Source organism: Lycorma delicatula, chromosome 6 (genome assembly GCF_047948215.1).
Source record: "Lycorma delicatula isolate Av1 chromosome 6, ASM4794821v1, whole genome shotgun sequence".
NCBI classification, from domain to species: domain Eukaryota; kingdom Metazoa; phylum Arthropoda; class Insecta; order Hemiptera; family Fulgoridae; genus Lycorma; species Lycorma delicatula.
The window spans coordinates 17,083,826-17,096,471 of NC_134460.1; the positions used below are offsets into that span (position 1 = coordinate 17,083,826).

At 29.8% G+C, this 12,646-nt stretch overlaps 1 protein-coding gene across 1 annotated transcript in view; it reads right to left on the bottom strand.

The window, feature by feature from the left end:
* mgl (low-density lipoprotein receptor-related protein megalin) overlaps positions 1-12,646 on the bottom strand; it is a 129,114-nt gene that overhangs the window by 67,884 nt on the left and 48,584 nt on the right. Inside the window, exons 24-31 of the mRNA XM_075369293.1 lie at positions 11,175-11,475; positions 9,731-9,962; positions 8,444-8,628; positions 5,715-5,974; positions 5,073-5,247; positions 4,704-4,950; positions 4,252-4,473; positions 2,211-2,529 (exon numbers count right to left, since the gene is read on the bottom strand). Of these exons, the coding sequence (XP_075225408.1) occupies positions 2,211-2,529; positions 4,252-4,473; positions 4,704-4,950; positions 5,073-5,247; positions 5,715-5,974; positions 8,444-8,628; positions 9,731-9,962; positions 11,175-11,475 (1,941 nt within the window). The remainder of the gene's footprint in view (positions 1-2,210; positions 2,530-4,251; positions 4,474-4,703; positions 4,951-5,072; positions 5,248-5,714; positions 5,975-8,443; positions 8,629-9,730; positions 9,963-11,174; positions 11,476-12,646) is intronic.

Below are 12,646 nucleotides of genomic sequence, written 5' to 3' on the forward strand. Positions count from 1 at the left end.
AATTTAAAATCTGAAGGGAAAACATGTAATTAATGACATCAAGAATTCAAGCACAGCTACAGAATCAGTGTTTATTACTTTAAAACAATATGAGTTTAACACCCAGGCTGTTAAAATTTACTAGAAGAAGTAAATATTTTGTTTTAAATCATAAGATTAAAAACCAATCAATTAAAAGGCTTTAAAAAGGCTCATCACTTCAATTACTCATCATTCTCGAGTAATGGTACAGGACTAACTTGCTGTTAATTCCACAAAAGAAGTTATAATATTTGTAGAAGACCAGATAAAAATTCAGAACCCCAGAGCACACTATCTACAGATGTGAACGGTGGTTGAGTCGTCGCCAGCTACAAAGGCTGGACTAGCTGATTCCAGAGAATACGGTTGGCCATATGCTCCAGGGGCAACAATAGTGGGAAGAGGTGTCCAGGTTGATCATGGGCATCCTAAAGATCAAGCTGGAAGAGATGATGAAATGGGGCCCTGACTGAAAGGGCTAGCCGACAATATTGGCAGTGGGGGCTCACAGGTTCAAGGTAATGCAAATAAGGACTGTTGCAGTTGTTGTTACTACCACTTCTTGACGTTTAATGTTTTATTTTGTTAGGCTAATTTTAAAATGTAATTGTATTATATTTGCTATGTATGTTTCTTAAGATATGTCAAGTGGCCATGAATTTTTTTATGGTTATGACTGCTGTTTTGTTCAGTAAATTAAGACCATCGTGGGATCTTGGTGCCAGGCAAAACACCATGGATATTTTCATTCTTTTTATTCTTCTTTTTACTGTCTTATTATGATTTTTGCTGTAATCTATGTCTTCTTTATTTTTCATGATGTGTTTCTTTTTAATATATTTTGGTGAAGTGCATTATCTGATGTTTCCTCTTTTTGACCTGGATCTACTCAAGGGCGGGCTTTCTGTGAGCAATGGGTTACCCAGGAGTCCTCTTTTGGGCTCACATTTACGTAGTGTTAGGTCTTTTGTTTTTTCTTGCACATAATGTAAATAATGATTTTGTATATGTGTATTTTACTCTGTTTCCATATGTTAAGTTAAGGGATGTCTATTGAAGTGTTTTTCACGGGCTGTTTTTTAATTGCCTCGACATTAAGTATGGACTTCTGCTGTATCAATTGTTTATAAGGGACTTGTGAAGTCTTTGTCATTTAATTATGTCTAGTTGTAGGTTTTTTATTCTTTTTGCCATTTTTTATATTTGTTGCTATCCTGTAGGATTTTAGGTCCATCATGACTGGTTAGAATTCCAAAAATATGATGCCTAGAAACACTAGCAGTACACCCAGGGAGGTACTGCCTGGAAAACAAATGTATGTATGAATGAGTATATTATATAAAAAAAAAAGGACTGGCAAGAAAAATAAGGTCGCCAGGGGTCAAATCATGGACACGTGTCGCGACAAGGGAGGTAGCCTCGATGCTGAGGACATTTCTAGTCCATCCACATGCAAGAGTGGTTGGATTGGGGCGGTCTGATGAAGTATTGAGGGCCCTCTACGTATGTGAGGTGGGTGTGCGATTCGAGGGGGGTGTGCATGGGGTGCATACCCAGACTATGATTACAGTATATGGACAGGAAGGGTAGGCTTTCTGGAGAGGGCATCGTGGCAACCAGAAGCAGTGGTCGTGATGTCTCAATGAACCAGGAGGGAGCCTGACAGGTAGGACAGTGATGTTAGCTGCATGCACAGGGTGGATTAATCTACAGTGACATCACTCAGAAACAACCGAGGCAGCATCTTCTAGGTGATTACTGATTGCCCCTCAGTGGTTAAAAATGGTCCGAAAAAAAAAAGATAAATATTCAGAGACTTACCATCACACTGTCATTTGTTCAGTCTCTTTGAAAGTGACATGATAATATTTAGTCAAGAATTATTTATTTTAAGAAAACTATATCAAAGTTGACAGATATAGTTTTCTTAACATCATGAGCTTAGGAAAAGGTCATTCCTATTTTTTTATTACACTGAATAACTATGCCAATTATCATCATAGATATTTTATACTTATATACAACATACTAAATCAATTTAGAAACATCAATTTCATGTAAAATTTGCTAAAAATAAAATAAATATAATTATTAGAAAAAATAAATCTAATAAAAAAAAAACCTGTTTAATAATTTATAATAGATGTGGCATTATATAATGAAGTGTCAACCTAAAATAAGTAGTTTACCTTTTAATAGGATTAACAGCTAATTCTTTTGGAGCATCAGCAGTTGTTTTAATAAGAATTTTTCTATTTGAACCATCAATCCAACAAACTTCAAGATAATTTTCATGAGGGAAAACATTTGTAAAATAAAGATTTCCAGCAATCCAATCTATTGCTAATCCACGTATACCATTGGAGCCAATTCCATCTTTGATAATATGTTGCATTTCTGTACCATTTGGTTTTATACGGAAAATTCCATTCCATGGTCCTCTGTTAAAATCTACCCAGTATATCCATTTTTCTGCATAATGAACATCAACATGCAGAATATGATGTCCTGAAAAATTAAAAAAATATAATATTACTGCATTATTAATTAAAAAGGAAAGAAAAGTTATTTAAAAATGTAAACTTCCTAAACAACAGTTTGAACCAAATTTAATAAATAATATTCACAACAAAATTTTTCCATTCATTCTTGCAACTATTTTTTGTCACTGATTCTGATATTCTCACTCTCACATCAGTTGACATTATTACTTACAAATTTCTTAAGTTAGGTAGTCAAGCATTTAGAATATAACCATTGAGGTATGTTTATGTATGATTGTTTTTAGGTAGATTTCATATGAAAGCTACCTATTGTAATGGGTACCATGATTCAACTTCCAAAAAATTTCGACATATCTTCATGTTTCACAACCTTCAGGCCCCAAAATCACCGTCAGTTTATATATATATATATATACACATATACATATATATTTCACTTTCTTGTGAACACAATAACTGTTGTAATTTTGTGCCAATCGCTTTCAAACATATACCTAAAATATAACGATCCAAAATCTCAGTCAAATTTGTTAATGGGCAAAATCAGACCACAGGGGTGGAAGTGGGAGGGCTTTTTTGAAAAAACAAAATATCACTACTTTCATTAACTTTCCTATTAAGTAAAATATCGAGTTTGTTTAAAGTTCCTACTATTCTTTGGATAAGAGCGTAGAACTTATCTAAGTAAAGTTTTTTGACATCACCAACCATTAGCCCAGGGGATAAAAAAAAATTGAAATCATACCTTCCTTAACAGGAACAGTATCAAATTGGTTTAAAGTGGTCATTAGTTCTCTAAATATTACCTAAAACTTCTGCCTGAAACAATTTTTGATATGACCAACTTTTACAGAAGGGATGACCAAAATGTTGCTGGAATTGTAAAAAGATGGGGCTTGTCATATGCTAAATATGTGAAATTTTTTTTTCACATGCAACCATTGTCGTATTGAGTAAATTTGAAATATTTCTTAACTTTAAGGTGGAAATTTTTTTTATCCCCTACTTAGCACCAGTGAAATCTACCTCACCTTCCAGAGTACTGAAAGGGATTTTTTGATATTAAAGTGCAGTAAGAGAAAATATTTGTTTGCTGTAACAACCTTGATATTAAGATTGTTGTCAATACTGATGAATTTGTGACTTGTACCTATGAGATGTTTGAAACATTTTGATTCTATAAAACTGAGAAGGGCTTTCAAGTGTTCACCAATGTTTGTTTGAAACTTTGTCTTGGTGGACCAATCAAAACCTAGTGTAGTCAAAGAAACACAGTTTTATATATTTGGAGGTACTGTGTTTATTTGCTAATTATGGTCTGTGTGTAACAAACAGTTCATTTTCTTTTTAAAATTCTGAAGGTCATATTTTACTCTGATTTTTTAAATCTGAGAGCACTTATTCTGAGAGAAAGTTTTTTAATTTTGTTTATATTTGACTTAATTTAAATTTAATTTGTGAATGAGTAAGTCAGTGAGAATGATATTATCTGCATGTAATGCACGTAAATAAGTTATTCATATTTCTCATGTTATCTTGTTGCAATAAGATACCCAAAGAAATGTTATCAGTATAATTTTTTTTATTTTAAAAATAATTAACAGAATAATAATAAAAATTACAGAGAATTCTCTGTAGGAATCATTAGGAAAAATTATCATTTACGTACATTAAATAAGATAATACTTATAAATTAGAAAACAAGTACAAACATATTTATACGTACCAGGACCAGATATAGGTACAATTGCTTCAGAAGAATCATTCAAACTGTATCCACGTATAATATCCAGCTGTGACACAACAGCAAATGACTTATAATGCATACATCCACCATTCTCATCCTCTTTATAACCAACAGAACACCGACATACTCTATTATTACTGCCGCTTGGTATACAAAGATGTTCACAACCACCATTATTGATAATGCATGGATGAATTGAAACTGGAAAAGACACAGAATATATTATAAGAAGTACATATTATATTATTTTAACAAAATTGAATAGAAGAATAATCAGTTGTAAAATAAAATCTAGATGTAATATTCTGTTGCAACTAACCTAAAGAGAAATTTTTGGGTTATGACAATAGATTTATTGGAGTTCATTTACTTATTAATCTACTTTGAAAAAATGATATAAACCACATTAACATTTAATATAACAGAATTACCTGTTCGTTTTCTAAATATTGTGAATGTTTTTAGATCAGGTTCATTATCAAGGAGCAGCCTAGCATTCTTTACTTCTGGAATTCCATCATCTTTTGTAACAATATCTAATCTTTCTACTTTATCATATCTTGGATCTAAATAATACAATCGTTTTTCATGAACTGCTAATGCCTTTGGTAATGAAATACTATTTGCTTCCGTCATTAACACATAAACTTGAGAACCATCAGTGTTCATTACTTTTATCTGTAAATAAAAAATATATATTATTTATACATTTTATCTATAATCAGATGTTTTAAGCATAAACAGCCACCAAAATGTTAATTAAATTATTTATTTAAGTATAGTATACAAAATTCACAGACCTGTGGTTTTGGATATTGAACTGAAAAATAAAGTTTTTTCGTTTCCAAATCAATAGTAACAGCTTCTAACTGATCATCACTCTTTAGTAAAACAACTGGATTTGATCCATCCATATTAACTTTTCCAATTTTTGAAGGCACTCCATAACCACCGTCATCAACCCAGTACAGCTTTCTATAAAATAAAAATAATCATAAATTTAACAACATACCATCACATAGGGAAAAAGAAATATGTTTATATACTTGCTTGCATAAATTACACACACAAACACATTCACCCACACCCACACCCACACACACTCACAGAGAGAGAGAGAGAGAGAGAGAGAGAGAGAGAGAAAAAGAGAGCATAATTTAATATATCTGAACATAAAACAAATAAATTATTTATAAAATATTTTTTTTTGTAGTGTTTTACAATATGAATAAAGAAACAATTCATGAAAAGATATAAAATAGCACATTTTTTTAAATATAAAATATTTAAAAAAAAAAATGTGCATTACTGTATAATAAAATAAAATATAGCCATCACAAAAACCATAGTACTTTAAACTGAAAAACATATCAAAATAGTTATTTTAATACATAATTTAAATATGTTGCAAAATAAAAATAAGTGAAAGAAGTTTAACTTACCCTTCTTGTGGTTGTAAACAAATAGATTTTGGTTTAGCAACAGATGTTGCGCTACCATTATTAGCTAAAATTACAGTTCGATGTTTAATTTTTCCATCAACTTTTACTGCTTCGATGTTGGAAGCCAAACGATTACCAATGTATAGATTACGACCATACCAGTCAAATGCAATAGCGTATGGTGCCCCAACAATACCAGAATCTTGGCTGAGAAATTCTGTTTTATTACCACCTCTATATGGACTAGAGTATATTGTACACTAAAATAAAAACAAAAATTAATTAATTTAATAATAAACTTATAAAACAAGCAATTAAACTAATGACCAATCATTAGGTGTAGTGGTAAGGATGCTTATAACTGGATTATATGGAAATGCAAAGTTTTAAGAAAGGTGCTGCCACTGCTCAACAGGAGGTTTATAGGTTTGCCTACGGGTGTGAAAGGAGGTTGTTTTGTCCTTGAAATGTACTGAAAAGAACATCTTTATTCAATATAGAGTGGCATCTTGGTGAGTGAAGATGTTTTTGGTTCTCAGCAGATTATTAGTTTCACAAAATGGATGAAAAAATGGAACGACTTTGTGTCAAATTTTGTTTGAAAACCAGGAAATCAGCTTCAGAGAGTTATGAACTATTAAAAACAGCTTTTAGTGATAAATTTCTGAGCTGGTTAATATTGTTTATCTGGTTCAACAGATTCAAAGATGGCCACAAATCAGTTGAAGTCCACCTCCAGTCCAGCCAACCTTCCACTTTAAAATCAACGTAAAGATTATGAAAGTTCCCAATTTAATGTGCTCTAATTGTAGACTTAAAATTAGAGAGTTGCCTGATAATTTGAATTTAAGTTGCTATGTGGTACAGACAAAATTTAACTTACGATTTGAACATACATTGATTGTATGCGAAATTCATTCTGAAGTTATTGTCAGACTAGCAGAAACAACACTAACTTGAAGGGTCCCAAGAACTACTAATTAATTGACCGAAATTAATCCAGATTTTTTAAATAGGGTAATTACAGGCAACAAATCATAGGTTTATGGGTATCACCCAGAAACAAAGGCACAATCATTGTAGTGAAAGGGTCCAAGTTCACCACAACTGAAAAAAGCGCAACAAAGTCAGCCGAATGTGAAGATAATGTTGGTTATTTTCTTCGATTCTACGGGTATCATGCATTATGAATTGTCTGTTCTAGGGAACAGACAGTTAACCAGGAATACAGTAAAGTGCCCTTTAGGATTTGCCCAAAAATATGTGGAAGAAAAGGCCTGCACTCTGGCAAGATAAGAATTAGGTCTCCTCCACAATAATACATGGGCCCATCATGCCTTCTCAATCGCAGAATTTTTGGCCAAATTTCAAATTCCTGTGCTTCCGCAACCCCCCTATTCCCCTGATTTAGCTCCTGCAGACTTCTACTTGTTTCCTAAATTGAAATTTTTTCTGAAAAGGAACCAATTTGACTCAAATGAAGACATCTAGGCAAATATGGAGAGGGTTCATAACACCCTTAAAAAAGAAATTTATAAGAATCCTTCCAAAAAATGGCAAAATATTGCAATCAGTATGTTCAGTCAGAGAGGGACTACTTTGAAGTGATCTATCATAATAGTCTGTAACTACTGCCATTTTGAAATTATAAGCTGTCTTACAACTTTCTAATCACACTTTGCATGGTCTTTCATTGATACCCACTATGAATCTAAAATTTTCTCATATTTCATTTCACAATTTCCTCAATTAGAATACAAACAAAAAAAGGATGCCCAAAGTCATAAGAAAAAAAAATTATATCTTGTGAACAGTCAAAAAGATATGGGCTCTTTACAAGTAGTGCATCATGCGTAATGTAAATTATATTATAGAAATGTAATTCTATACATCAAAATAATTACATTTAAAAAAATTAATCCTTCCTCATTTGATGATTAGTAGGTTTCCAGACAGGAGTAATTCTTTAGCACAGAAATATAAATACATGACTTCTGTGTAAAAATATACTGATATATCAGTATTACTGTTAGGTTGTAAAAAAATGTACAACAGTAAATAAATGGTAGTCACCCTTCAATAAAACTTATTATACAGAAATCAATTTTTGATTCTTAGAATTAAACAAGCACTTATATTACATGAGTTAAAATACTAAACAAGACATAATACTAGCATTAAGTACTTTTTGTTGTCTTTTATGCTCATTTTACGCTTATTATTATATGCATTTATGAAATGCATTTTTTTATTATTTATGTGCATTTTATGCTTATTTTTCTCAGTTTTTATGAGATTAGGTGGGAATAATTTGGTGATAATTTTACAAGCCAAAACATATATTCCTTGATGGCTTATATAATTTACAGAATGTATATTATAGTGTGCACAGCATGTAAAAAAAGGCCATTTCAATTGAGACTTGAACTCAGAACCAGCCTCCAAACTTCAACTGTAGGTCAATTTTTATAAATAAAAATAATAAATAAATCATAATCAATGATAAATTACATAATCAAGAAGTACTGATTTCTTTCAAGATTAATGATTAACTTATTCAGCCAATTACAAAATACATGTTAATTTAAAATTAGACATAAAAATTTATTTTCGACGAAATACTTAACATTTTTTAACGACTTTTTAAAATAAAAATATAATAAAATAAAGAAGAAAAATATATGATTAAATGATAAGTACAATTAATAAAATATTTAATCTTGACATACATTTTCACTATCTTCTTCTTTGCCTTCAACCCAAAACAATGTTTCAGTTTTACGATCGAAATCAATCTGAATACCATTTTCAATACCAACAATAGCCACCATGTAGCCACTAGTTTTATCACCAGGTAATAGGCTAACATCAATAATCTGTGTTTCCTTTACTAACACTAAGAAAGAAACCTCCTCTGTAAAAACAAAAATAAACATATTAATATTATTAAAAAAAATAGTATAATTTAGAAAAAAAAAATACCTGAAACATTTTATTTTCACTCATTTTTATTAACACTTTCACAGCCTTTTCTATTTTAAAACAGCTTCTCTGAGATCTAAAATATATATTTTAATCTTTACATGTATTTTAACAGAAAAAAATCTCCTTGCTAATTAAAAATAATCATTTTTTTTAGAAAAATGTTTATGTTATTTATTGTTCCATAACAAAACATTTTACTGCAGCAGCAACAAATTTGTTCTCTATTGCTATTAGTAAATGTAAATATGGTCAGCACCTTAATATGGGATATATTACTTAATAGCTGCAAAATGAATAGGCAATTGAAAGTAATTTTTATTCATTAAATAAGTTCCCATTTACTAATTAATTTTTATAGTGCTTACTAAATCGGTATAATATAATAATAGATTCATTTAATTTTACAGATTGTTGACATTATAAAATCAATAAAATGTACTAATTGTTGAAATGCAGTATGTATATACAGCATGCACCAATACTGTGCTTGTATTCCATATTATGTTAAAAATATTTAATAATATTACATTTGAAAATAATAAACAGTAGATAAAATAATACTCAAAGTAAACCAATAAAAAATAAAACCGAGTCAATTTAAAAAACCCAATAACGCACCAGAAATAAAATATTCAAAATAACCATAATCAATCGGTCTAAATCTTAAAGTACTACATCCAAAAAATCAAATAAATACCCCAAAGTTCATGTTAGGGATTTTGAATAAGAAATCACAATAAATATATTAATCTTGACATTAAAAAAATGAATCTTGTAATATTCATTTTAAATATTCAAAAAGTTCTGATTTTGTTTTTCTACTGTTAATTCTGTAGGTTTACTTTGAATATTTTAAGGACCTTTTAAAAAAAATAGTTAAGAAGGTGTAATTCAGAGATAAAGATGGCAGCAGTCTTCACAATTTCCAAAGCATGTACAGAATGTTTATTAGAAATTGTAATTGTTAACAACACTGTTGTTATTAATCAGAAATATCAATTTCAACGTAATGAAAAAAATAACATAATTACCTTCTGCACAATCTCCAAAGTAAGTTAATTTATATCCGGCCTTACATTTACAAGCATAACCATTAGGTTCAGATGGCGATAACAAACAAAGATGTTTACACGGACTAGTAGCACAAGGATTTGCTGAAATTGGTTGTAGTGATGGATGATGTACATGAATACTAAGAGGTTGTGAAATTAAATGTGAAACAACTAATTGATTTTTGCCTCTAAATTTATTTGCTGACAGTACCTGTAACAAATGTTAAAAACGTACATGAATAGTATATATTTAATATTCCATTTAAAAAATATATAGTTGTAAACTAATAATCATTAGTTATTATCATTAGCCATCAAAATATTACTATCATCCCCTCCCACTTCCAGTAAATTCTGAATTGGATTTTAGACAAGTAGATCCTAATGTTTTCTGTTACCTCTAACTACATCTCTTCATGATAAACTTGCAGATATCATGGGCTAGCTTCTTCCGACAATCTTTTACAATGTTTAATTCAACCCAATCATCAGATCTGATGTTTGATTCTATAAATTTCAGAATTAAAAAAATTAATTCCTTTCCAGAACATTTTATCTTATTCTAAACATACTATTTTTGTAATTTTATTTTCAATAATGCATTTAACAAGTGAGATTAAACTTAAAAAAAGTAAATAAAATGAATCACTTTTTAAATGAATGGAAATTTGCTTAAGAATATCTTTTAATAGTTTTCCCAACCAATAACACCATCAATGAAGAAGATTAAAAAAAGCTTCAAATAGGTCTACAAACAGATTTTCACAAAATGAGAATTCTTACAAGATTCATTTTACTCATATTTATTTACTTTTTTTTGTTTAATTTTGATTTTCATTGTAGTTATATATTACCTATAAACAAAATAAATGAGTAATTAAGTAAACAACAAAAATACAAATTCTAAAAACAATAATCTCACTGCATTTTTCATTACGTTGCAATTTCAGACCTTTCATTGTAGAATCCATTGCACAGAATGTATCAATAATCCTAACCTACATAAGACCCTTACTTCATCAACCTATATTAACAACCATATATACCAAAGTAACTCTGTAAAACAAAGAACAAGGAAGATGTCTGAGAAAATGATGTTGAGATATTTCATAAGATAACCATCATTCTCAAAAAACACTCTTTTTGATCAATGATTTTTATAAATAAATACAACTATAATTTGACTTCTATTATATCATTATAAATACAATTTACCTCTTTATAATCAGTAACATAAATAATGTATAAATTGTATAATTAATGTATAAAAGTGTTAAAAACCTAGTGTTCTAATAATAAAATGAAAGATAATAAATAAAAAAGAAAATTCAAGACTGAGTTGTCATAATTTTCAACTTATAACTAATAATATATGTGACTAATTTATAAAATAGCAATAATAAGTTATAGTAAAATTACATACTCTGTTAAGTTGTCTATCAGTCCAATATACAGTATCTTCAAACAATGTCATGGAATGTGGATGCAAGAGATAGTGACTACCAGCAACTACTTGTTGTCGCCCATGACCATTATAATCGCAAAAATCAATAAAATCAAGTTTAGAATCAGCAAAATAGATTCTTTTATTAATTATATCTAAAGTTAAACCATTTGGCCAATATATTTTTGTACTAATTATAATACTACGATTAGATCCATCCATGCCAGCTCTTTCAATTCGTGGATTTTCACCCCAATCAGTCCAAAACAACCAACGAGCACTGAAAATAAATAAGCTTTGTATAAGTTAAATAATATTAATATATATTGTTCAGTGTAAAATGTGTACGTTAAGTGCTGTAGCCACCATAGTAGTAGAAACCACCAGATATGAAACACTCACACTCAAAAATGGTACTGCTGATCCAGAGAATACAAACATCCTATTCCAAGTTTACTAAGCAAATAAAGATTGAAATGGTTTTTATGTTGCCTTCTTCAGTAACCAGAATACACAGTTGCATATCAGCATGATAAAGCCCACTGAAATGGTAGTGACGATGTAAGTGATAAGTGATATTCTTAAATCTGTTTACTACCAGGACTGCTCAGATTGCTTGTTTAGTTTTATATGAGTTACAGATATAAGAAAGGCTGCGACATAGTCTAAAGTAACAAATTACTGTATTCTTTTCTGAGGGAAGAACAAGTTTTATCACAATTATGTAAAAAATGAAGAAAGATAATTAACAAGGAAAACAAAATGCTATTTTTAACTCTCTACCAAAAGATTTAAAATATTTTGAGGTAATTAAATATAATGAAAGAAAATTAATGCAGTTCAAAAGAAAAAAAGTTAAATACTTCGTTAACATAAAATAGACTAGATGATGAGCTGTATGGAAGAGATTAATTTTTAAATATAATTATTATTGTGTAACATATATATATATATATATAGAAAATGTGTTATGAATACACACATGAGAAATGGAGATATTATTTATTCAACCCAGAAAAGTGAACAACTGGCGAACAGAACTAGTAACTGTTTTACTTCAAACCGGTAACTACATTTGAGGCAATTGTTTTATCATCATACCTATTTTTTACAGAGCTCTAACACTTGTTAAACAATAGTTATTTTAAAATTTACTACTTAATGGCAGTTAAAATAAGCTGCTTTTCATGGCAATATGGGCATATGCAGAAACCAATAACAGTGTATAATTCATTAAATGCCCATCTGCTGTCCATTCTATTGGTGGTAAAAAGTAGAAAGAACTGAATCTGACACTGCCGCTCCTACTGATTGAGAGCTACATGGTATGTGGTTAACATTTTGCAAGCAGAAGAACCTAGCACTCTCAATATCAATCAGTAATTGTTTCACATTTATGATAATGTGTTTACCATAGTCAGATTAGCAAATGGATGCAAACTCATTCACTA